General features: G+C 46.1%; 1 protein-coding gene across 1 annotated transcript in view; it reads right to left on the bottom strand.

Annotated features, from left to right (window-relative positions):
* The window catches only part of LOC142075843 (unconventional myosin-Vb-like), a 115,754-nt gene that overhangs the window by 73,026 nt on the left and 15,416 nt on the right, over positions 1–27,312 (bottom strand). Inside the window, exons 5-12 of the mRNA XM_075137826.1 lie at positions 20,395–20,551; positions 17,658–17,801; positions 16,694–16,775; positions 12,510–12,617; positions 10,244–10,353; positions 8,437–8,702; positions 3,600–3,681; positions 1,905–2,045 (exon numbers count right to left, since the gene is read on the bottom strand). Coding sequence (XP_074993927.1) covers positions 1,905–2,045; positions 3,600–3,681; positions 8,437–8,702; positions 10,244–10,353; positions 12,510–12,617; positions 16,694–16,775; positions 17,658–17,801; positions 20,395–20,551 — 1,090 coding nt within the window. The remainder of the gene's footprint in view (positions 1–1,904; positions 2,046–3,599; positions 3,682–8,436; positions 8,703–10,243; positions 10,354–12,509; positions 12,618–16,693; positions 16,776–17,657; positions 17,802–20,394; positions 20,552–27,312) is intronic.

Consider the following 27,312-nt stretch of genomic DNA (forward strand, 5'->3'; position numbering starts at 1 on the left):
GTTCAGCCTGAAAATCAGCTTTGATAAAGAGACATGACTGCATTTCTTAGAGAATTTTCCATTTCCTCTGATGATAATTGAAGTCCCTTGAAAAATCAACCCCAGGCAGCTCCTCCTCTCCAGAGCACTGAAGCTGCTCTTCACATGTTCCCTCCAACCACAAAGCCTTCAAAGTCTTCCTAGGAAGTCTGCTGTCCCCTCTGCCAAAGTCATTCCCTCTACAACACGGCCAACCATACACTAAAGTCACCCCAGACATCCAAGCAAGTCTTCTACATGCCCTCCCAACTTCCCACGACTGGATTTTCAGAAGACAGCCTCCCTCTTCTGATGGGCTCTACATTGGCCTCCTTGCTTTCCTCAAGGGCTCTGCTCTTATCCTAGATTATTTCCCACCACAACTGTTGGCCTTACGGGTGACTCCCTCCACATTTCACAGCTCACCAGCAGGGAGATTCTCCTGGATGCCCTTCTCCCCTTTCCCTCCTCTTCAGGCTCATCAGTTTGTGCTACAGCACTTTAATGCTGCGCCTGTCGCAGTGGCCTTGGTTTCTGGCCAATGCCATTTCTGTGCGTGGGACATTAACTCTTGCTCTTCCTCTGGTATCGTTTTAGGCCAAAGCAAAATAAAGAGGTCCTAAAAGCTCCAGATCCGGGCAGGTGACAGTCCAATGCAGGAAATGGGGAAAAGGCCCTTTGAGGACTCCAAGGTCACTTAGCAGAGGACATAAGGTCACAGTCCTGTGGAGATTATAAGGCTTCCTGGGCAGACCAGGGACGTAACTGGAGGTTGGACCAAATGACCTCCAGAAGCCCCCTCCAACCTTAATAATTCTACAACAGCTTCCAACTCCTAAGACCTCAAAGCTGTTTAAAAACCCCCAAACCCAAACATATCCTAAAGCCCTCTTTTTTCAGAGGCAGGGGTTTTATCGTTTGCTTTCACGAGACAGGTTTAGTCTTTAAAACTCCAGTCTCAAATCGAGAGCCCTCTCTTTCATTGCCGATTCCCATTTCAACCCTGTCTGGTCCCCTTCTTCTCTCAAACGGTGACAAGACTCTCATTACGCGCCAAAGGTCTATGACCTTCATTAGCCGAACTGCTTTAGCATGTACCCAACCACCCCCTCCCCAACCTCACATTAAAGATTAAAAAAAAATCCATTCTGTGAAGCGAGAACATTACTGACAAACCCTCTGCATTTGCGCTACCGTTTCATTATGTTGCCAGGACCCCCTCGATGCCATTTCAAGTCCCAGAGTATATTTATCCACCGTTGTACATTGCAAGATGACTTGCAATTACCCTATTGTGGCCCCGCACCCGCCACGGCTGGCTCCCCCCGAGAGGTGAAACGCTGCTGTCAGTGATGCGGGGGTGAAGGTTTCCATTCATAAACCAGTGCTTTCAGTTGACAGGCTTGGCTGAAATTTTCATAAAGCGGGAGAACGCTTGCAGGTTAGTATAAAAGAGTGATTAGAAGGCCCATAATAAGGGCCTGTGACTAATGACAGCATTCCCCATTGACAGGTAAATACCCAGATAATTGGCATTTGATGTGGGGGAATAGATCTTGCATTTCATTTTTTTGATCCAAAAAAGCATGGATGAAAAAAGTAGTACCAGGCAGATCTACGGCAAAGTTGGCCATATTCCTGCTGTTGCATAGGAATCGCTCCATCTAATGCAATGTCACCAGCAGCAACCAGTGCCAGGTGCTTCGGGTTCTGAATGGTCCTAAAGCAAAGCAAATGCCAACAGCCTACTCTAGCCATGAAGACACCCCAGCAATGCATGTGAAAGGAGATGTTTATCCTCTTGCAAGCTACTGCAGGTTAAAGCCCATTCTCTAACCTTTTATAAAAATAAAGATGCCAGCGAAAAGGTGGGTGGTCCTCTTTACCTTGCACTCTTCATCCAGTAGGTCCAAGATACCAAGTTTTGCCTCTATAAGGTCTATGCAGGGCTGGTTATCGTAGAAGTCTATGAGAGTCCAAGGGATTCCCTCCTTCATGTACTCTTCTTGTTCCAGCTTAAACACGTGCTGAGTGGAAAAACAGCAGAATTACTGACTCTGACCCCAGCCAGCACAGCGCCTGCCCCTTCCCCGTTCACCCGCTCGTCCCCACTGGAGTAGAGTATTCCCTCAGCACATGCAGAAGCCGTAGAAGGTGCCCTCATGTACAACGTTGTACGGGCTCTGCCATTTACACAATCTAGCTTCTGGGAAGGAAAAGAAAAGCTTTACACTAGGAAACCACGCGGGGGGAAAAAAAGGCTTTGAATGACTTTCACTAGAAAATGACTGAAGCTGTCATTACATCTAGGTGAAAGCCATATATTGAAATGGCAATAACATATATATCTCTTGGGCTGAGAAAAATCCCTGTCTCCTTTAGCGCAGTGCTCATTAAACTAGTGACCCGCAGCAGGTTCACAAGCTGGGAGCCAAGCCAGGGCTGAGCACGTGTGCCCCCATCTGCGAGCAGAGCTTCACAAAGAGCACCCATCGTCCTAGAAGAGATCAGCAGCAGTATCTGACTGACTCAGGAACATTTCTATTGTAGAGTCTTATTACAAAAAAGAAACAAAAAATCACCAATCTTTGCATAGTTTATATACCTCAGACCTCTGCCCAAGCAGATAAATTGTCTCTGGCTATTTCTGAGATACTCTAAGCATATTAAAAAATGATTTTTCAAATGCACTTTTTTCTTCAAAGATAGCTTTTTAAAATCTCTTCAAACATGTCATCTCGGAGTTTGAATTTATAAGCTTCAGAAGTGATAGCTGGACATACTAAGATACGAATAGTGCAAATACAACCCATAATTTACTTTTCATTTTTAGCAGCACTGATCTGATGCATTAGATATACTGCAAATGTTCATGTCCACGCATATGACATGGTTTCAAAGTGCCAAACCACTCCGCAGCACTTAGCTGCTCAAATTTAAGAAGTTTTCCCTTGTATTCTGAAACTAATAGTAATTTTTTCCCTGCTCACAACAAAAGCAGAACACGATCCCTTACTGGTTTCATTTCCAGTGCAGGTAAGCGCTTGTATCTAATAAAATAAAAGAATCTCAGGTTTTTGTGAGGCACGTCCAAGTGAAAAATGGGGAGTGTGTCCAACCCTGCTATTTAACACAGAGTTTTCGTTGCAGAGGTTTAAGCCACACTTAATGGGCAGATTTCCACTCATGCTTTGGTCTCGCACTGGAAATCAGGACTCAGCACAAGACCATCCAGGTTTCGGTTTAGAATTGAAACTACACCAAAAAAAAAAATTGGCAAACTTTCTACTTATTTGAAACCATCAGTGAACGTTTGCATAAACTATTTGCAAACCTGCTTCCAAGTATCAAGCTTATCAATCAACCAAGCAACGTTTTCAACTTGATGTCAATATTTAGTGCAATTGCAATGCACAATTCATTGCCCGGGAGAGATGGTATCCCAAGGACTACATTCATGCTGACCATGCGATCTGGCCAGGCTGCAGGTAAATGCCGTTAAGCAGAAGCCAGACATACAATAATCCCGCCTTGATACGTTTTCTGCTAAGTTTTATGGAACACTTCCAAGCTGACCTTACCGAGTTGAACTGCTGCTGGAGCTTTTCGTTGGCATAGTTGATACAAAACTGTTCAAAGCTATTCACTTCAAAAGTTTCAAACCTGCAAAGCAATGAATAAATCAGCATTAAGCACTGCTTCATCTCAAAATCTACTTTTCTCTGTAATGGTGTCATCTGCATGACAGGGAACACCAGTTATTCAACCGTCTCTTCACGTTCCTCCTATCCCAGATTTACACTTTATTCCTCATTCCCCAAAACATCTCTCTTTCCTTGCCACAACTCAAGGGATTCAAGAGGTCTCTTCTGCTACGCACAAATGCGATATTTGGTATGACTGTAGCTTCCTGCCCATCAGCCAGTAGTGCTGAGACGAGAAACATAACAGCCTTTCTTGGGGAAAAATACTATGAAATATTAAGTCCAAATATATTCACTGCAAAGGTGATGGAGAAACAGTAGCTGCTGTCTTAAAAGACCCAACACAGTATTTTTAATGCAATTCAATAGAGCAGAAAAAGAAGGTATTAAATTCATAATTATAGCCCTGTGCATAATTGTGCATCCCTGATAGCACAAAAATTAGATACATGTGAGCAAGTGGGTTCTTGGAGGCAACGGTAGAAATGGTGCTTTCAGCTCCAATTCCAACACGCTCCTTCGAGGGAGTTTGGTGTTGGTCTCGGTGATCCCCCTCTTCATCAGGGCTTCAAAAGCTCCCCTTGCACAAACGCTATCCCACCCCTCCACGGGCCATTGGCCAACTCCAAAATGAGCTCAAAACTGGCTTCCTAGTCACAATTAGAAAAGAAAAAATATGCAGTTTTAATAACACAAACTACAGGCAAGCAGGAGAAAGACAGCAGAGCCCCCGAGGTGGTCGAGGCTGAAGCATGTGGAGCCCAGGAACAGGCAGAGGGAGCCGGGCTTGCTCTTAAAAGGAAAAAAAAAGGACATTTTTCAGCTACCACAGGGAATTATGTTATTTATATTTCTATTTTCAAGGCACAGTTGGAGGAAGGAGAAAAAAAGTCTTTGACACATGACTGTAAGGATTAAACTAAGGGAAGAAGTGGCAAAGCTCCCTGTGCTTAATGAATAAGCTGCCGTAATGACAAATGTGCAGTGAAATAACTGCTCAGGTAATAGGTGCTGTAGGAGCTGGCAGAACAGTCTTAAAGCACTAAACAAATGGAAGTCCTTTTTTTCCCCTAAAATCAGTATTTCCAGTACTTTCTGAGGATTACCCGGCCATTATCCACATGATGCAGCTATTCCCCAGGTATTGCCAGGTGGCAATGCGCTCACCATAGAAAATGCCTCAGCCCTCAGGAAAAGGCAATGGAAAAGGAAAATGGAAAATGGGAGAAAGGAGCCGCTTTTGCGCTTTTATCAGCCCCACAGCCCTCGAGGAAACCCAGGACCAGCTCTCTCTCTGCCTGACCCGGGCTGGCATTGCCCTCGAGCTGGTGCAGCCCATGCCGAACAGAGGATGCTCAATCCCTCCCCATCCCAGGAACTGAGCTTTGCAATCTTTAATGCAACAAAATCCAGTGCCTGGGACCAACGAATGTTTGTATTAAACACGTGGCCAGAGCCTCAATGATGAACATGTCCTTGAAGAGCTCCTGATGCGCTTGATCTTGGTCGCATGGCCGTTGCACCGAGCAGATCAGCACCATCAGCTCTTGCAACTAAAGGGACTTGAGTTTCCCAGGACTCCTTGGAGATACCAACTCCTGCAGGTTCACGATCAGAACAATGGGGCAATAAAAGATTTAATTAAAATGGAGATGGAGAAGCACAGTGAGCTAGGTGGAAAAACACAATGAGAGCAGGGGTACAAGAGGAAAGATATCAGAGTGGAAACTCTTTTTCCACTTCAGAGACACCAGATGTGATTTATGAACCTCTCAGCGAGTGTCGACCAGGGGCAGAGCAGCTGTACAACATCAACTCCAAGGGAGATTTCATGAAGTCGCTAATTAAGGGACTCTGCCAGCACAATTTGCTAATTGACAGAGCAGTTTGGTCGCCAGCTCCTTGCCAGGAAGTCCTGCCCACACAAAGGGACTGCACTAAGACGACATCCTAATGGGAAAAGCAAACCAATGGCTGTTTTGTTTTTATTCATTTCAGTACCTATATTCTGGTGCAAAAAACAAACGCATTCACCACTCCAACCCATCACCGTGGCTCCTGGGAAGGCACGTCCCAGCTTAGGGACAGCTCCTGTGAGTGGACATTGGGGAGCAAATGCTGCATTTTGGCTTTTCTCCTGTTCCCTATTCTGCTGCACGACAGGTATCTCCTAAACCTGCTGCAGCACCAGTGTTTATACTAAAGTATTTAAAGTTCATAAGTAAGTCCAGCATACAGCCGGCCGCCTGGGTGTTCACAGTTCACTTCACATGGCAAACAGAGTAAAAACAGGCCGTCCCGGCTGAGTCCAGGAATGCCACATGAATCTACTCTTCAGATGGACTGCGGTATTGCTGCTATAGCAAATGATTCACTTTCAATAAATACATAAAGGTTTTTAATGCTGCACCCTCTCACCCCAATACTAACAGAGAATTAAGGATGCAGGGTCGAGCATTAGAGAATTAGGAGACAAACCCTACAGCCTCTGCACCCTTGGTTTGGGCCCCTAGAAATCCCACCCATGGGGACGGTCCTCCCCCAGGAGCCCCAGGACAGAGGTGCTCCTGGGATGTCAGGGACGTGCGGTGGAGGCTGCGTGCAGGCTCCCTGCCTTTTAAGCTTAATAATCCCCCTCCCAGAGGAAAAGGAAAAACAACAGACATTTGGAAAAAAAAAAATTCCAACATTTGGCAGAATGTGTTAAAGTTCCCAAATAACCTGAGTTTAGGGAACCAAACCACTTTCAAGGACTTGCAGAGACTCAGGCTGCCAGCACCCAAAGTCCCTGCATTGTTAATTACTCAGCATTTAGACAGCAATACCCCCTTCTGAAGGGGATTTATGGTCTCACACACAAGTGTTACGGCCCAGAGTGCAGACACTCATCCCTGCAAACCTGCCTGTTTCAATAGGACCTGCAGCTCGCTGTGGGAAAAAAAAGCCTGCTGTACTCTGTGGTGACACCAGTGCTGTAAAAAGCATCAGCTGGCCAACATGCTGGATGTGATGCACAGAAGACCTGCAGCTAAGGGAGGATTTTCTTCCACACTAACAGGTTTTCAAGCCCAGCTTAATCTTTCATGAGCATTATCCTCAAATCTCCTTTTATTCAGATTTCTGAAAGACCGCATCTGATTTTGTAACTCAGATGTCCAGCTTTCTGTATTGACCCACTACTGCCCACAAAGCTCCATCTCAAAGCCTTATTTCTCATATTCCAGCCTGCAGAAATCTCTATTTGTAGGGACACTGATGGGAAACAGCTTTTCCATCTCATACAGTCTTTGAACCAGACAGTGCCAATCCCATCTGGTTAAGATCTTCCAGGTCCTGTGCTATATATATCTAGGAAAGCCCAGACACTTTCAAACCTCTGACAGCAACCTCACCACCTCAAACCATCCCATTAAAGTCTCAAACCAAAGAGGACTGTACTCTTAGCATACTTGGTTCAAGTGTTTCTGTAGACCTTGCTGTACGGTCGCTGATGGAGAAGAGCAGGCAATGGGCTACACCGATGCTCCAGCACTGACTTCTGGCATCCCTTCTGCTGCCGTGGCTGTCCAGCAGATGTTAAAATCAACATCCCAAACACCAGTAGCTGTAGAAACCCCATGGGAGGTTTTATAAACAAGACCCAATTCCAGTAACTGTATAGGTATTATATCCATAAAAGCTTTCTGCAGCTGACCCAGAACAACTTCAGCAGGATTTCATTCTAAACTTCAGGTTCACCTAGATCTGACAGACCTTACAAGGAGTCTGCCATTACATGAGATTTGGGATTGAGCAAGCACAGCGACTGCACTGGGTCAGGGACTGGTTCCTGGAGCAGCTACAACTTGTCCATCCCACCTTCCCCTCCGAAACAGGAGCAACTAAGTACCTTAATATATTAAAGGGAGCACAGCAGGGTCACTGCCATCCCACTTCCTTGTCCTTGGTCCCGAAGAGACAGAAAAGGGATGGTGTTGAAAGAAGGGAGAGGAAAACAAACGCAGAAGACCTCTTTCCTTTTCCCACAACTGACATAACCCCCCTCCTTTCTCCTCTATCTCCTGCTTCTTTGCAGCACTTCAGCTAAAATGAACTCTTCACATACAACTCTTGCATCCCTCTTCTACCAGCGCTCAAGTGCCAGGACGACAGACCAGACAGTAACTGTCCAAATTTAAAGCGGCTCGTTGCCCCTGAGGTTGCAGGCTGCAAGCCTTACTCTTGGTTATGCCAGAGCTTTTTGCACCTTACCCCCCCACCACAGGTTCCCAAAGTCCTCTGAAAGCTCTCGTTGCACAAGGGTCCTGCAGCAGCGGTTTCACAGCTGAAGAGGCAAAGTAGCTTCCTCAAACCTCACAGCAACCCCAGGCAGAGCCAGCGCAGTCTTTGTTCTCCACATCTGCACCTTTACCCTTAGCTCATCTTTAAGCTTGATGCTTTAAACAGGACAGAAATCCCGAATGGGAACAGCATGGGAGGTAAATCCCAAAAGCCAGCACTCAAGCAGATCTCCATGCACTGTTTTGGGGTCAGGGCTGCAACAATCTAAAGGAGGCTCAAAACTGCAAACCACACACCATGACTGCGCTTTTCTGCATCCCTTTTTATTATTCCCACCCCCTGCCACAAGCCAAGGTCAAGCATGCATGGTCAGAAGGGCAAGACAAATTAGAAAAGACTAATTTACAGCTTTAGAAGCAGAAAGCATGCCTACCCGTAGATATCGAGCACACCGATGAAGGAGTGCTGCTTGACAGTGGTGTGCAGGGCCTTGTTGATGTGCTGCACGATCCAGTTGAAGAGCTGGGCATAGATGTGCTTGGCCAGGGCATTCCTGGCATTCACCACTTGCTGCACGGACATGTTCTTCACGTAGGTCTCGGCCGTGGTGACGAGTTTGCGATGGCAAAGCCAGTGCTGCATCTGGCTGTGCTCCACGCCCAGCAAGCCGCAGAAGTTGTTCAAGTGCTCGTCCTCACTCTGGGGGTAACAAGAAGCAAAGTCAGCAGGTTGGTAACACTCCAGAACTGGAGTTTTAACAGCGGGTTCCCAGATCAGTGCAAGAAATTAGCAGCATTTCATAACTATATGGGGAAATACTGTGTTTCTCTGTGGTTGATAGGAAACAGAAAAGTGATGAGCACTCATCCAGTTGGGCTAGTCTTCACGGACATGGATGAAACGGCTCACACAGAGCTCTAAATGGTGGTAGACCCTATGGCTTTCCTCTGCTCTGGCTATCCTTAAGCTCTTGAACTTAAAAGCAGATTTCCACGGTGACTGCCAACAGGAAAGAGCACTCTCCACTTTACTCCTCCTTGAGCTGCAGCTATATGCTCCTTCAGAGCAACCTTGACTAAGCCTCAAGTTAAAGCTCAGGGAATGCCGTTACAGCGTGCCTCTTACAAACCAACCCCATTTTGAATAACAGTTGCAAAATGCGCGTTACCAGAGGGGTTGTTTTTTGCATAATCAATAAAATGAAATGTGAACTTCATTTTCCCCTAGTGCACTGTATTTTTTTCCCCCCTCAAACTAAGACAAGGCAGTTCTGAGCCTCCATTATGCTAAGATAGTGGGCACTGCCTTTTAGACAATGAGAAATAAGTTCCTCTTTCCTCAGTGCAATAATACATATCTAAAGGAAGTAAATTGTTTCCAGTTAGATACATGCTCGTACAGGAGCTGGATGGGTTTGGGGATGGAGAGAAAAATGCATTTTAAAAGACCTCTAGGATGCTTTTTTGCTCTGATATCTTTTTGACCATGGATTCCAAGTCATAACAGGATTGATTTAATAACATGCAATTACATCTGAAGGTAATTAAACAACATGAACTCCATTCCAGATCTCAACGTTGTTGGAGCAGATCACTTCTACATATCCATGTTGCCAAATATCAAGCAAATTACCCCCAGCATCCAACTAATCGCACACCACATCATCTCAAGGGTACCACTAGAAGTGTATGCAGAACCCACTTTAATACTTTAATTAGGAACAAACGACCCAGTCTGGGATGCAATGATAATTGACAGGATAGTATTTTCCATCTAGTCATTTTTTTTTCCCCTCCCCTGAACAAACACAGAAACAGAAAAACCCCCACAAAGGCATCTTTAGTCTTATTTATTCTTGCTAATTAACTGTGCAGCGCTCCTTTGAATACTGGATGGCCACATTACAAGCAGCAGCCTCATGGCTTTGCCTGTAGCATCACACCTTCTGTTCCCCCGATACTCTGTGCACCAAGTCTTTTAAGAAAGCAGGAAGAGTTAAAGATGGGTTGGGACTTAAGGTGGTAAGCGACCTTTGAATCATCTCACTTATGGGCTGGCTAGAGAGGAGAAATAATACACTATGTTCCAGGAAAAACAAAGCAACCAGAAAACCATGTGTTTTCAAAAAAAGCAAAGAAAACTAGGAGGAAAAGGGTTTCTACCAAAGCTGTGAAGCTCAACACGTCCAACGAGGCCCGATTTATAAGCATACAAAGCTCTCACGCTTGCTGGTGACCTACCGATACGCTACAGGCATCGCCATCTCGTTCCGCTTGGATTTCCAAGTTCCCTAGGTGCAGAATGGCAGCAATTATCCTAAAAATGGTCGTCTGATGAGACTCCTTCACTCCTACGGGAACAATTGATAGCTGATTTTCACAACAGAAAACAAACTGCAATTTTCAGTTTATTTGAAAACGCTTGCGGTGTTTGATTTCCTTCCTGGGCTGTTGGTTTTCAGAGTTATCAGACCTCTCCCAATAAACTCACCATAAACTCTCAGTAAAGTCATCACTCAAAAATGACAGCTGAGACAGCAAGAGGAGCTCCTCATGTTATTTCTTTACCCCTAACGATTGCATCAAAGCAATTTTATCACAGATGGGTTTAATACTATTGTGAACATGCACGAAACCAAGGATGCTACTCCACAATGATCAAACGGGATCAGAGCTATAGGGGCTCTGCGGCTTTTATAGAACAAGGAGTTACTTCTCTGCGATCATAGCCCAACAGCGATATCTCCCTGACAATTGAAGCACAGCAGTTACAACCTATTGCCAGTGTCCCACAAACAGAAGAGAAAATAAAAGCCGTGCACATGATGCACAACGCCTCCAGACTGGTGCTACAGCAAGTCACCAGGGAGGTGACGTGAAGCTCTGTCTTACGGTCCCCAGTGTCTCAACAGGAGCTACGTGTTGTGGGTCTTCACTGGGGTGTAAGATGTTATTGCTTTATGTATTTTTTTCTGGCAGGCTTTTGCAGGCATTCCCAGCAGGAGCTTTGCTCAGCAGCAGCCTGCACGCAGCTTTCTTGCCAATTCTTGCATTTTTACATCCCAACTGGGTTTTTTGTGCCCCTTTTGTGTTCAGTGCTGGTGTCCTAATTATCCACCCAAGGTCTGAGACATCACCTGCTGGTTTTTGAATTATCAAGAGCTTCCCTTTCTCTCTCTCGGGACTTTTCTGTTATCAGCACAGTCAGAAATGTTTCAAGGTTACTAAAAGGAGCAATGCTCTGCTGTTACTTGGCACTCTTAATTGGAGTTAAGCCTGGCTAGGGTGGCGATTTGCAGATAAACCTGACTTCTCCTTGTTACACACAAAAAGGCAAGACTAGAAAGTGTAGTAGCAATTTCACCAGGCCCTGAACAGAAGCAGACAGAGCTGGGAAACACTGAAGGCAGAGGAACCATGTGAAGAGCAGGAAAACATCATCAAATTGGCAGTGGAGGAAGATGCCCGCACAGTGCTTCCTAGGGACCAGCAAGGAGACAGGAGGTCTCTTTGGGGGGGGCAGAGAAGGGGACCAAAGCGAGACTGCACATGGCAAGGGGATGGGGAGAGAGTTCCCTGGGGACTACAGTCCCGTGGGCAAGTTTGGAGCAACCAGTGGAGTCATATTTTTTTGAGTAGTTAACAGAAGTCACACAAGCCAGACAAGAGGAGGGTAAAGACACGACCCCGCTGTCACCCCAAAAAAAAAAAGAGATCAAGCCCATGTAAAACACAGAGAGGACAAATTTTGGGGAAACATTTGCAGTTATAACACTTGAAATGAGTCCCCATGCTCACTGCTGGCACAGCGCAGTGGCTGTGATACAGCTGCTCAGGGGAATTTCACAGCTGGCTGCCAACTGCATCACGAAACATATGAAATGCAATGGAGAGACACTGAGACTTACCGAGATTTACAAACTTGGTTTCAGATAAGTATTAATAAACTCTGGGAAAGTTTTCCCCTGCAAAAATTGTTTTTCCTTTCAAACAGTCACTGCTGCAGGGAGGCTATGGCACTGTGTAACTGCAGCGTGCACGGGTTGTTGCAGCGGCAGATTTTGCAGCTGGCCATGCAAACGTGGACTCTGCAAGCAGGGATGTACTCAGCTCCTCGGTACAATACTGTGATGGTCCGAGAAGTGACATCACCCTCAACTCAAACACAGATTGAACTGCAGAGTAATAGCTCTTTTCCTGCTTTTAAATAGGGTAAAAAAAAAAAAAAAAGGGCAAGTCAAAGTTGCAGCAGAGCTTCAACGCCAGAATGGTTTATTTTGGTTTCTCTTAAATTCAGTGTCCTCTCTCCATTTCACTGTCGCTTTGCAGATAGCCGCAAGAAACACTGTAGCTTATACTAAAGAACAAGGTAAAGCCAACTAGGTCAATAGGAAGATGGATTTATACCTCTTAGTGTTACAGGAGAGCCATATAATTCAGGCAAAATACCGAAAAACGTTTGCAAGAGACTTCTGCTGGGAAGCCTCCAAGCAGAGCAACTCCTTACCAAGCAGCGTGAAGGCGTGCCTAGTTTTCTCAAAGTCATCAGCATCATCCACGCCATCGATAGACGTGTCACCTCCCTGAGAAGTGTAGAAAAAGTCTTCGGCACATGCTAGGAGAGAAGAAACAGAAGAAATGCATCAGCAAGCAGTAGCTTTCCGGAGCGTGCACTGGGATGCTCCCTGTCACCCATTCTCCCCGTCCCCGAAGGGCACCCATCTCCTTTAAGCTATGGTTTACTTAGAAATGGATGAAATATAACCTTGACAAGTGACTGTAACTGCTTCTTGCAGCGATGAAACCCCTTCCCCATGCAAAGCAAGTTCAACCAGGGCAGAGCTATGGTATATTCGGGATTCGAATAGCTGCTCTACCGCACAGGTGCATATTACTTCAAATATTGAGGTTACTACTTCCAATTTTTTTTATCCTGTTTTACATACCCATGACCGATTCAGACATTTTAACACTTTTCCCACATAACACCTTAAACCTAGGGAGCAAAGGGAATGGAGAAACGCTCGCACTGCCAGCATTACACCATTTAAGCATCTATGCTTTAGCAAAATTATTTCAGGACAATGCAAAGCTAAATCCTATGGAGACCAAGAGGCATTTCAAATGCAGATACAACAAGAAGAGATCGCAGGATTTATACCCACTTCAAAAAGCTTCACATGCAATTGCCCTTCCTTAAAACAAGGGCTTATTTGAGGCCAAAACTATCAAGATATGTGCCCAGGCTGAGTCCTGGCAATGCGGGAGCAGGCTTGGCCCCGGGCAGGACTGGGGGGAGCCCAGGAGGTGGACAGCCTCCCCATCCCACCCAGAAACAGTTCTCGGCACCGGCTTCAATTTGTTTCAAACCGGGTAGGAGGGACTCGCCAAGAAAAGCTCAGAAAGATCATTAACACGCACAAACATATTTCCCAAGTATCATGAAAAGAATGAGAAAAACAGCCTACTGTGTGTTCCACATCGGCCTGCTGGTAACCTTTAAAATCACTGCAATCTGCAATTTTTTGACTCGCATTGCCACCAGAAGGTCCCCAGCCCTCCCGCAGGCTTTTGCATTAGCTGTACTTTCAGGCTGTAAAAAAAAAATTTAATTCTTTTTGGCCCTGGGACCCGGCGGTTTCAGTAACTCTGCTCGTCGCTGGAGCATCGGGAACAAGGGGCAGAAAACGCTGATTGGGGTCAGAGAGCCGATGTCCGTCCCGGTCCCCCTAGCACAGCAGGAGGTCACGCAGCCCACGATGGAGCACATCGCATTAACAGCCTGACGTTGCTGCATGTTACCCTGCAAGATGCATCCATGCGTTCTATGCAGTGGTTGATGGGACCGGGACATAAGCCTCCAATTTTAACCATCCACATTGGAATTTGCTTCTGCCTCAAGTCATCTCTGTTCTAACCAACTCCAATATTTATATTTCAGTATCAATGATTTTAATAACCACATAAACCCTTTGATTTACTATACACAAATAAAGCATATTCTTGCTTTGCACCATTGCCCAGACATCATTAAGTTAGACACCACACTTCAAAAGGCACTGCGTTGCACACTGACTCCCATATTTTGAGTCAAGTATTTTACTTTCTAGTTTAAAATCAAGCCTTTAGGATTGCTCTGACTAAAGAGCCAACACTTACTGGTTTGCTCTGCTGGGCTCACATAAGTTTAAAAACTCTCCTAGTTTTCCAGCATTTTGCAATATAAAAGAGAGTAACAACAATTCTTTGTATGTGCAAGACCCAAAGGAGAAGCAACAGCTCCTGCTTTTGATATGGAAAAATAGACATCCTCCCTTCTGCTTAATAAAAAGGTGGATTTTTACATCAAGATACCCCTTGTTTTGTATAAGCCTTGGGAAGAAAAGGTTGATGGGTAGGTAAGGCACAGCTCCCATGAGGAGATAAGTTCGAGTTTTGACCAGTCATCTTGAGATACAGGCTAGTAAATCTGATGCAAAGTTGGTAATGAAAAAATCCCTTGAAAGAAAGAAAGGAAAATAAGGGAATTGTGTACACCTGCACTCACAGAAAACTGCCCAGCACTAGTAATTCAACAGGTCAGGGAAGAGCCTGGTTCACCCCAACAAAAGCAGCTCACGGTGCCCACGTCCCCGTCCCCCAGAAGCCATCCCTGCTGAGCGCGTGAGCAGCGCCGCGTCTGCCAGCTACGAAAATGTTTCAGGGAGGTATTTTGAAGCTATTGCAAGGTGACAGTGCAGGAAACACCAAAGACACACACCTTTAATTTCGGAGAGAATCACTTCTTTTTCCGCTGTTGCATTTTACCCAAATGCACACGCACCAGGCTGTGCAGATACCTGCGCACGCTGCGATACAGCAAATGCACAAGCGCCACAGAAAAGTGCAGCTGGAGACTGACATGCACTGACAACATAAAATTTTCATTAGAAATGACCCGAGAAGGTTTCCCTCTGGGCTAGCGGCCCTGGCACCCACCAGCTCCTACGCTGCCAGCTGTTGCCATTACACATCCTCCCTTGAGACACTGAAGTCGAGAGCCACAGTCACAACAGCACACAGATGTCCTGGGTGATGCACCAGGAGAGCAGGCAGCTCTCAGCCTTCAGTACTACCAGTCATCACAAACACAGACGATGCTTTCAGAGCACCGTGTTGAAAAAGACTGAGATTTCCTCTGATCCACACGTTCCCAAGAAGAGAAAGGTGGTTTCACAGCCAGAGCTCTGCAATATCAACTTGTCTCCCAGACTGGCTTGAAATAATTTATTTCTGAATTTTAAGATGCCACCGGACAACATCATTACTCAGGGTATCTTTGCAAAAATGAAGCGCATAACCCAGTGACAGAAAACCTTGAAAGTGATGTTCTCTAGGGTCGTGTGAGCATGCAACGGGACCGAACACGGGCTCTTTGACGGTAGCTGGGAAGCCACTGTCAGAGGAACATCATTTTGGGACCCTTAGAGACCAAAAGGAGCCCCAGGTTCACCACAAGCCCTGACCTTCGGAGCCAGCTTTCACACTACGGCTGGTGCACAGTGATCACGCAAAACCTTCACCTCCCACCCAGGTGTCCTGGGACAGACATTAAGGTTACACCTAGACAGTCTCAGAAGTTATCTCATGCCTTAGCAAACTCATGAATGTGGCTGTCTGTTCGGTGCCACCGGGCAGAGTATGGACTACAGCTGGGTAATGCACTGAGGTTTACTGGTGAGAAGAGGACGAGTACAGCAGTGTTCCCATTTCAGCACCAGCATGCAGTAAGTGCGGCCAATGTGCCTACGGTGACCCAAAGAGTCGTTTACACAAGCCAGAATTACCCAGAAACCAAAAGCCTCTCTCTCAATCTACCACTTCACTGTAGCCACAATGGAAACCTCTGTGAGGCTCTGCAGCAGCGAGATGCTCTGCGTTGGGATCACAACCTGCCTTCCTTGCTATTTTAAATACTTAAAAGCATGTTTTAAGCCTCACTTCTCTTTTTAAGCAACGGCAAACATTCAAGATCAAAAATTAATTACACCACATCTCCGCACCCCCTGCTGCAAGTGAAAAACCTCTTATTCAGGTGTCTTACAGACGTTCTGCTGCAAATACTGGGAAAAAACCCAGCTCGGGATACATCCCAGGAGTTAAAAATATAATGGATTCAAAGGACAGAACTGCTCCTGCCAAGACTCTGGTCAGATCAATCCATGCTCAGACTTCATTTAAAAGACAGATCTTTCTGCAAGTTTCATACAATATTAACACATGACCTCCCTGCATCAGCTGGCATCTACCATGGCATGTGGTTCACTGTGGTTCTGCACGCAGTTTCTACAAAATACACAGACTTCTTCCACCATGGCTAACCTCCAGCAACAGCTCCTACCCACCAGCAGCGCTTGCAGGAGCCTAACAGCACCGACCACTGCAACACAAACTGCATGCATTTTATGCAGCAAGCCGCTGCACGGCAGAGGTGACGAGGGCTGGTGTCTCATCCAAGGTACCACATCCCTGGAGATGGCATGAGCAAATTGTGCACCACTGTGCAGAAGCAGCCTTTCAAACTCATCTCCCCTTACCTCCTCCCACTGAGCAGGCACACATGACCTCATCAATGACCTGCATTTCTAACCCCACAGTGTTTTCCTGTTGCCATCAAACTCAGGCAGCAGCCATGGAGGTAGAATTACTTACTTAGCCCAAGGTCTTTGAATTCTGGAAGACTCGCTGAGGCACAAAGCTGATAGAAGATGTGGTAGTTGCGCTCGTCCTCCGCCTACAGAGAAAAATGCCGAGTTAACAGAGGTAAGAAGAGGTTACAGCAGTGCTCCCACCCTCAGCCCGGTGCCACCCTGACCCCATCCGCCTGCTTCCCACCATCAAGACCTCCTCGGTGCCACCAAGAAGATGGGGACCTTGTGACACCTGGGAAAAAGGAGCCTTGCCCTTACCAAAGTACATTGCCCATCTTGGAAAGGAAATAAATAACTTTATATTACCTTCTACACCTCATCCCTCTCTGGGATAATTGGGCTAAGTTAGCTAGCAAGAACCACGTTGCAAACTGACAGCAACATTAAAAGAGGTGGCCTACACTCGTGGCTTCCCAACATTGTTTGGTTTTAGGATTTTTGTAGTTGGGTTTGTTTTGTAAGGACAAAAGTTTTGCACGTGCTTCTGAGGTAGATATCAAGCACAAACCAAGAAAGCTTGTCCTGAGCCCTGCACAAGAAACCCACGGGACGTGCCATGGCAGGCACGACAGCCTCCTCAGCCCTTCTCCTGCCTCCCATCCATCTTCAAAATTTAAGGCTATTGCCTACAATTTATTCTTCCTGGCTTTTTATGAGCTTCAGTAAAAATCTCAGCAGCTGCCCAGAGAAAGGCTTTCCATCCCTGCCCAGCAGCCAGGCCCCTCCTCAGGGCTCCAGCCTCAGGCAGATGGAGGGAACAATCAGGGGCCAACAAACAAGTCTCCCAGGTACATATTCCTCCAGAATAAGGTCACCAGGTTGGGATTATCAAGGACAACTGCAAAAGACTGAGCCTGAAAGACACGTGTGGAAGCCGTGTCCACCAGGAAAGCTACCTTTAAAGTAATTTTTTTAATCCAAAGAGAAGACCTAGACTGTTAAATTCCTGGAGCACAGCACCTCACCTGGAATACAACTCGTGATTTTTCCAACAGATACGTCCTCATGTTGGCACCAATGATGTGGTATCTTTTATCAAAGCCGATCTGAATGTATTTCCCAAAGCGACTGCTGTTGTCATTCCTTGTTGTTTTAGCATTTCCAATTGCCTGCATAAAACAAAATTAAAAATTAAATTAAAAATTAATGTTTAAAATTATTTAAAGATTTAAATTTGTAATCAGTGTTACATAAACAGTCATGGGAGGATTTGAGGAAAACCCCTTCCCAGATGCAGAAGGCAGAGCAACAACGTGACTTTAGGGAGGACTCCACTGAAAATGTGGCATCTCCAGAATTTTTATGGAAGAAAAAAACATATAAACTGAAATGAGTATTTGTACAGTAAATAGATCATCCTACATCCCAACAGCTACAGCACTCCCGTTTTGTCTTATAGGATGTCCACACCTTTGTTCACAAACAGTCAACACTGGCAGCTTTCCTGAAGGGCACGTGGGCAATGAAGCCCTGCAAGAGGGAGGGAACCAGCTGCAATCTGTCTCCAGATGTTTGCGCTTCGGTCCACGGATTTGGTGACACGGCCAGAGCCCCTCCGTGCCTCTGCAGAACCTACCTGTCACCTCCCGGGCGGGTGATGCTGCCACATGCAATGGCAGAAGGGAGAGGAGAGAATCCAGCCCACGTACAAACATCAGGGGTGCAGCACTGCAAACACGTGAATGCATCAAGCAGCCAAAGAAGCAACTCACGGTGATACAAGAACGCTGGAGAAAGTCAATATTCCCATTCATGGCTACACCAGCCTTATTTTCTACCACCATTCCCCTGTCCTGAGATGATGAGCCTCAAGCAAGCACAGCAGAAGCCATGAAAGGGAATGGACATATACAGGAAAGAGCCCTCGGGTACCTCTCGAAGGCTGGCTGCCTTTCCCAGGCTTCTCCTTGCAGACCACCTCAGCAAGCCCTGCCCCTGCCCCATCCATCCACCACCTCTGCTAGCTAATGCACCTCCTTCTCCCAAAGCCCATTTATTTATCCCTTTTACTGCAGCTCACCCATCCCCACCGCTTACAGCGCTCCCAGATCCACAGCCCCCACTTCCCACCTCCAGTCCCCTAGCACACATCCCCGACCCTACGTAAAAGCAGCAGGGCAAAGGCAGAGCACACGCTCTCCATTTCTGCCCAGAGCCCAACACCCACCCCCCAGGGAAAGAAGAGGTTCACAAACTGCTGTAGCAAACACTACAACTAGGATATTTTACAATCCAGAATTACCATCATCACCTTATCTTCAATTCCTTGTCTATAAAGTAGAGATACCTGCCCCAGGGACATACATCCCATACATCAAACACAGCGCACCTCATTGCTAAGGGCTATTTCACCACACACACATCCCTCTACTCCATCTTCACACTTTAACTTTGGGTTTTTTGCAAACCAGGCAGTTCTCTTACGGTTTTTGCGTGGGCAACATTCTCAGCAATTTCCAATAAAGACAGACAGGTTCCCTGGCCCCAGCACTTAGAAATAACATCCAGAACTGAACACAGGCAAGAAAATTAGAGCAATAAAATTATGGGGTGATATAAAAGAATAGCATGCACTATGAATTTTTCCTTAGATGCTTTTAAGTGTTCCCAGGTATTGCAGCTACATTTCACAGAGGCACAGGAGATGGGTGAGGAAAAGAGTAAACCAGTGTGAAGCCCACGCTGCGGCACATCACCACACATCCTCTGCCCGCACGGATTTTGTTACTGCTTATCTGCACCATCACTTATTTTGTCATTCCAGCTTGCACCCCACATAGGGCAGCAAGATGCTAGACCACGTGTGCTGATGTGGGGTTGGTTTTCATCCTGGATCAGCCACCGTGTCTATTAGCCAATTTGGCCACGAGGCACTGCGGTGGGAAGCCACCCTGCAAATTAAGCCAAGCCTAAGGTTAAATGCAGGACAGCGCTATGCCCCCCTACAGCAGCACTGCTAGCTCCTGCCTTTAAAAGAAAGTCACATGTCTGAAGTGCTTAATTGACTTTAGAAAAGCCCAAATCTTGTCTTCAATGCTGACTTGGATATTTTGCAAATGAAGGCACTCTGACTCCAAAATCTGTTTGGAAAATGGGACTTAGGCACTCAGACATTTATTTTCACCATCATGGTGCAATGAAACGAAGCAGCTTTCCCTTTTTTTTATATTTGTAAACTGAAATTTTTTCTGTTAGAGCAGGGATTTCCCTATAATGGGACTTGCTATTCCCCTATATGATTGATAGGAACAGAAAATTAACAAAAATAAAACTACACCGAAATACCACAAATAGATTAAGTAATCCCTTTCTCTTCTATTTCATACCTATACAATTAAAGAAGATGATTAGGAGGTACCATGCAGTGGCAAGAGGAGGAGAAAGATGAAGACGATAAAACACCAACAGTGCCAGCAGCACCGCTCAGGCTCTCCGCTCCGGAGCCCCGATCAAAGCCCAGCTCCTGGAGCCGAGCTGAGGATGCACAGGCTCAGCTTCAAGACCATCAGACAGAGGAGTGACTGGGGTGGGCTAAATGGAGGCTATCAGCATATTTCTGTATTCTCAGACCAGCTCAGGGTTGCTGGGAGGCTGCAAATCAGGTCTGGCTCACAAGCCCCTACGGCTCTCGCTGTTTTAGTGACTTCTGGAGAGACACAGTGATGACTGCAAGCAGGACAAAGGAAATGATGCAGCTTTTACCTCCATAATTGGGCTCGACGCGAGGACTTTGGCTTCGATATTGGTCTCGCTGGCAGAACCGCCGACGGTTGCAAAGAAGCGCATGGCGTATTTGGCAGAGACCGTCTTTCCAGCACCTGACTCCCCGCTCACGATGATGGACTGGTTCTTCTCATCCCTGTTGCAGCAGAGAATAAAAGCTTTTGTAAGTTAATCCATTTTCTTGTTAATAGTTCATTCACGTCAAGCAACAATCTTCCATCTTCATGTCTCCGTCTCCCTCACCTTGTTACCTAGATTATGGATGCTGGATTTATTCTGGATTCTACCAAAGCATCCGTGAATAATACACAATTGTGATACATCTCAGCTAAAACATAAAGGACACACTGAACACCTCTAGAACATCTCCAAGGGCTGCTTGCAGAGACAGCAGGAGATGAACCCCTGCATGAAGCGCTGCTTCTTTCTTCACCCCGGGAGCACGTAGCCCAGTGTTGGGAAGCCCATTCCTTATGTGCCACAATAACAAGCCTCAGCTGCATTTGTCTGGAGAACTATTAACAGGCATTGGCTGAATATCAGCTTCTAATATTATATATTTTATTTTTCCCTCTTTCACTCTAGCATTTGAGATTTTGCTCAACAAAACATGGGCAATTAGTTGTGAAAATTGCTCGAGTAGCCTATTGCTGAGCTATTAAAACACAGATACCCAGAAAGGTTCCTCTATGCTCAAAATACATTAAAAATACTGATTTTGTGAAATCAAGCACCCTAAAATTAGGAAGTAGCAGAAGTCATCTGATTCTCTATGCAATTATACAAACACCAGTATTTTCACACATATCCCAACATCTGGTTAAAACTTAGACAACAATAATACAAAGCATGTCTCTGACATCAGACTCACACCATCTATTCATCCCCAAATCCTGCCAAATTGTATGTTACTGCTCCAAAGCGCAAAGGTACTTCTGGGACCAGCGGGTAAGAAAAAGAGGATAAAGAGTTTAAAAGCAATTCCTGGTAGACATCACTAAGTAAAGTTTGTTCAGCTCCTGAAGCTTTGCAAAACAAAGTAGTTTTTAAGAAGGACTTGCTCATTAACAGAAGGATCAGGCAGCCTTACCCTCTCTAAGCACACACTAAATTTGCTTACAAAAGGATACAGGTGTACCAGCACAGGATAACAAAATTCAAGCAAATACACACCGGACCTTTTTATCTGCACGTATGAAAATGCTTGGCAGGAGTGGGAAGCATTATCCTGGCACTGAGGGGCTGATGCAGACCCTTCTCCAGCTGTGATGGGAGCAGATGCCACTGCCCCATCCCTGGGCTGGTGCTGGGTCATGGGAGCAGCTCTGCCTATGCCGTCAGAGCTAGGGCAAACCACCAGATACCTCCAGGGTACGGGACTTTGCATGGGGAAGCGTCACCTCCTGTAGCTTTTGAGCCTTGCATGAAGCACGCGACTCATCCAAATGCCTTTTTCTACTTGTAAAATTAATCGTTCATACAAAAAAAACTTACACAAGTCATCGTGGCTATATTACAATACCCAGTTCTTCCCACCACGGGTGCGCAACACAGTACCCACTAGATACATCCCAATAATTAATCAGTTCAATGTGCTTGAGCTGCAAGGCAGAGAAAGGGCCAAGGCAGTAAGAGGAGCTCATTTTCAGAACTACATCCCTCTAGGCAAAGATCTGCCGGCACCGGGAACAAGTGCCTCTGCTGCAGTGGGATCCGCTCCCCAGGGCGTCACTGGCACACGGCAAAGCCAGCACCTCTGCAATTTGGCCGTGGACATTGGGAAGGAGAGAGTTTTCACTGCAAGATTCAATATAAGCTCTTAAAATATCAGAGCCATTGGGGTAAACTATAAGTATTTAATTACGTGTGTTTTTAAATAAGATCAAATTCAACTTCCTGGACTCTGCCCAGCTTTCATGAATCACAGCTGAATGCAGGCACACAAAACCCTACATACAAGCACAAAAAATTTACACCTTGCAGTTCTCTTGACATCAGGAAACACCATAAAAATACATTTCAATTTAAGATACTCAGTTTAAGTTTACACCAGCGAGAGACAAGAACAGAGGCTAAATGATTGCCATATACTCTTGCACTTCCAACAAAAACACAAACACACTGCAACACCACACCATTACTTTCCTCCACTGTCAGGCACGTACGTCTTAATTCCTTCTAGGCTCAAGATAATGGGTTTGGAAAACAACCTCAGTCAAGTCAAACATGTAACGTTTTGGTGCAAACCACAACTTTCCAACACTTCCAGCAGGAGAGGACTGGCAAGTTAATTTTGGGCCGCATTTATATTTTTCAGGGATTGATTCATAAAGCACACCTTAACCCATCCCCTGGCCAGCTCCACCGCTCTCCTGGGCATCCACAGCAGCATGGCAAGAGGAATCTCCAACCACTCCAGCTATCAGGCAGTTAATGCCGAAATACCAGCCGCGAACCGAGCACAACCTCACCCAGGCAGCCGAAAACCCAGAGCCGGTGATCCCGGTGACTCACCCTGGGTGAGGACAGCCTGCACATCTAAGTGAGGACTTGCTAAGTCACGGCTGCGTGCCCTCCGCACGTCTTGGCAAAGCCACCGCGACTCTCCCGCAGGCGGCCAGCTGGCAGGATCCAGGCACGGGGCTGCCAACATGCCAGTCTCACACCTTTAGACTTCCATGGGTGTGCGATAAAGCTCTTTGTAGCAGGAGCCACCAGACACATGAACCCAATGGAGAAAAACCACTGCCAGCTCCAAAGTGAGGAAGGAAGACTAAGCACCGAAGAGTAGTATGCTGGATAAGCCCATAGCAGCAGTTCCCGGGACAGGTGATGGCAGTGATTTATCACTGTTTATCTCCAATTAAAGTAGGTGAGAAGTTTCACGTCTGCTTTGATCATCTTCACAGACAACCACTTGCTGAGCTCCACCCATGAATGTCCCACATTGGCCATCAGTAGGATGCAACGCATAAAAGTCATGTCAGCTACAAAAGAAGGGGCAGGCAGAGGTTTTGCAAGCATGGATGAATGGACTTATCCTTCATCAGAGGTGAGGGAGAAGCAGATGAAAGAGGCGACAACCGAGATCTCTGCCCGCAAGCGCTGGCCCTGCAAAAAGAGCTCTGCAAATACAAAGGTGGCTTGGCTTAGAGCTGCACTCGTGTAAAAGTTACTTGAGAATTATTGCCTCTTACCTTTTTCAGCGTGACAGCTACTGCCCTGCACATTTCAGGAAACATTCCCCCCTCCCCCCTTTTTTTCCTTTAAGCCAGAAGATGAAAACTACACCAGTCTGGGAGAGACTCTTCAGCTGAATGAAGCCAATAAAGCTCAAAAAAAAAGGAATTATGTATTACTTGGCATCCAGTCAGCATTCCTACAAGGTAATATTTTGTAACCTGGTTTTTTTCTATCTAAGATTCATAATTAAGACCTCTCATTACCAATTTTGACATCTTTCATAACTTCTCCACACTTGGGGTGTGCCTGGCTGGAGGAAGCAGAGACCAACCCACCGGGGAGCCCATCCAAGGAGCTCCCCAGCCCCACAGTCTCCGCCGGCTTCAGGTCCCATCACAAACTGCCATTTACGTCGCATCCCAAGTGGTTTTTCCATCCCTCTAGCTTGTGTTTTTAAAAGTACCATCATTCTCAAAAAAACATTGAACCTAGTGATAAAAACCACAGCCAACACCATTTATTGCTATTGCAGCCGCTCTGCCAGGTCACATTTTTCCAGTGTTTCTCAAGGATTTGCCCTAACAGCTGACGTGCTGCTACATGAAACGGGCCAGGTGGGTTCTCCATGGCGCAAGAAAACTTCTGGAGTTGTATTATATTAATAAAACAAAATAAAAAAGAAAGCTGCTGGCTTCCAAGCAAGACAGCAAGGCCACTCAAGCTGCTGCACTTGCAGTAATGTATCTTTTCTGTTGTTGTTTTTTTGGTGGAAAATGCACGTTCAGACATTTCTTTTCCAACTTCAGGAATAAAAGCCTTCAGGAATAAAGGCTACAGAGACCTTCCCTGCTTTGGTGTACAAGTTAACCAACTGCTGGTGCCAGCAGGGAAAGACAGATGAACCCCATGGAGCGGCTGGTAGCAAACAGGCTGCTCAGTGAGCAAAAATGGTTAAAACCAGGCAGGACTTGTTTGTATTCAGCATGGAATAAAAAATACTGAAATGTTTGGCCATTGTGCAGGTGCAGTATGCAGCACGGCTGCTTGAAATACAGTCAATTTTGGCAGCATCAGCACAGAAGAAAATTATTATGGAAATAAAGCCTGGATAAAATAAAATGTTATGGGAGAATACTGGCTCTGCTGCAGCATGGCAATGCTGTCACATCTCCTCCCGGGGCTTATGTGGACTTCGGGCCTGCCACCATGGCTTGTTAAGCTGCTACGATGTGCATCAGTGCTCCTCTCCCCATGGCAAACAGCTCACGCGATGCACACGTGCCAGCACAGAACATGCTCACGCTCGTCCAGCAACGCAGGGCATGCAACGGGGATTAGGCTTCAACGATGGCCGAAGATCCTGTTCCCACCACATGCCACTGCTACAGCTCAAAACTAGGTATAAGGCACTTAGAGGTGCAACTCCCCAACCTTCACCCCCGTGGGTCTGCAGTACTTTTGTTTCTTCGCTTAGAGCAGCTTTCCAAGATGACCCACAGCCTGGAAAACTAATACCATGATCTCAGCTACAACCTCCATCCATCAGAGACGCTTACAAAACCATCAAGGCACAGAAGTCCAACCAGAAGAAAGTCCAGGATTATTTCTTCCATGCAAGGGGCAACAGCACCTCCAAAGTTGAGGTGCTGCAAGTGTCGGTGGCATCTGATACAGCCCATGGACTGCCGTCTGTCTGTGCAATCCGAGTGTTTTGCTTCACTTTGCTATTTCAATGCACCCTCTTCAAGCCGCAATACCTGTTTATAAGCTGCTATGCAGGTGAGTAACACATCTCTTTTTTTGCAGTCACTGCCATGTTATGAGCAATACTCATCAAGACTCTCACCCTTGGCCACACACACAGCAAGAGATGGGCAAGGCATCCAGCCCAGCAAAACGAGTAAGGCAGTCACTGGAGTTCTCACAAAACGTGAAAAATATCATAGAATCACAGAACGGTTTGGGTTGGAAGGGACCTTTGAAGGTCATCTAGTCCAACCCCCCTTCAAGGAGCAGGGACATCTTCAACTAGACCAGGTTTCTCAGAGCCCCGTCCAACCTGACCTTGAATGTTTCCAGGGATGGGGCATCTACCACCTCTCTGGGCAACCTGTGCCAGGGTTTCACCACCCTCAGCGTAAAACATTTCTTCCTCATATCTAGTCCGAAAGTCTAGTAGATACCAGACTTTTTATTAAGGCAACATCTAAAGGTGCTGCCCGAGGCAAAAAAAAGTCACTCATCTACGAAGAGAAAGGGCACTTCAAACATGCGCTGATTAGGACTAGCTGCTAATTACCAGCCTTTGCATCAAGGAAACTGATTTCCCTGCTTGTTTAAGCAAGTCAGTCCTTCACCTGCAGCAATGCAGAGAATACTGCTACCCTCGGAGTGCCCCCAAAGCCTGAGAAAGGTGTATAGAAATGTCCAAACTTCAAGCCCACCCAGGCTGACACAGCTCTCCAACTGTACTGAGAGCTGCACCCATTTTGGTTGCGTCAGAGCAATCAGAGGTGAGACACTGCTCAGTGTTTCCATATGCAGTTCTCAGCCTATGAACGTCACTGTAATATACGATTCCCCATCAATTTACCTGGTTAAGTCAGGGCTGAACATCCCCGCAAACTCCTGGCTGCAGGAAAGGGGATGGTCAAGCCATGGCAATAGCAAAGGGGTTGAACCCAAGGACAGTGACGGTTCCAACCACCCCTCTGTGTGTCAAGAAGAGATAGGGGACATCTCAGTGCACACGTGTACATCCAAGATGCTTAGCCTTCACTGCTTGAAAGCAGGAATATTTGAAAACAAATATACCCCAAATGTTCGCCAGATCTAAGATACAGTCACAATTTTTCCAAAATCAGCTTTCTTTAAAGCAGTAATCTAAAGCCACGAGAAAGGACCTAGAACCTACAGGACTTGTTTTCATAGTCATCTCTCCAGAAAACCATCACTGGCACCAGCAGCTTAAGCAAACCACTGCACAACTTCATCTTGATCTCCACAGTGAGAGCAAAACCAGTTGCACTAGAAACATGGCTCCTCTGAGAAGGAAAAATATCCGAAGCAAACAAAGGCAGAGCCAGACATCGTGAATAATTATCAGGGGTCACTCCAGCAGTAATCCCCGATCCGACGCTAATTCTCTGTGTCGTGGAACAAGTCAATGAGTCTCTCTGCATTTCCACCATGGAAATCATATTTAACCTACTTCTTTCAGGATGCTCGGAGGATTAGTGTTCATAAAGCAATCTGAAGATTAAAAATGCTTCAAGTACTGTAGTTTGAATTTAGCCTGACCACAGCGAGAACACCCATAAAGCCCCGACCCACAACAGGCTCTAATACGCTTCTGTATTGACAGCGCTGCGCAGGCTAAAAATGAGCGTAGCTATTACATTGCATTGTTAGCAATATATAAAAATGCAATAATTTAATTACCATTGGATTGCATCCCCTCAAGTGCTAATGACAGCAATGAAAAACTGAGACCATCTAACTCTGCCTTCAAATGAATAAACAGAATTTGCACACTGTGAAGATAAAAATCAGTGTGTTGCAGCGTTATAACATGGAGAAGAGCCGCCTCTGAAAGGGCCTCCAAAGCCAGGAATCGTTCCCATTTCAGTGGGATAACTGGAATTTAGAGCACCATCACTGCTGAGAGCAGCAGCAGCATGTTTTACCTGTTGGCTTTAATTTGGGTTTTTAGAA

Source organism: Calonectris borealis, chromosome Z (genome assembly GCF_964195595.1).
Source record: "Calonectris borealis chromosome Z, bCalBor7.hap1.2, whole genome shotgun sequence".
In the NCBI taxonomy this organism is placed as follows: Eukaryota; Metazoa; Chordata; class Aves; order Procellariiformes; family Procellariidae; genus Calonectris; species Calonectris borealis.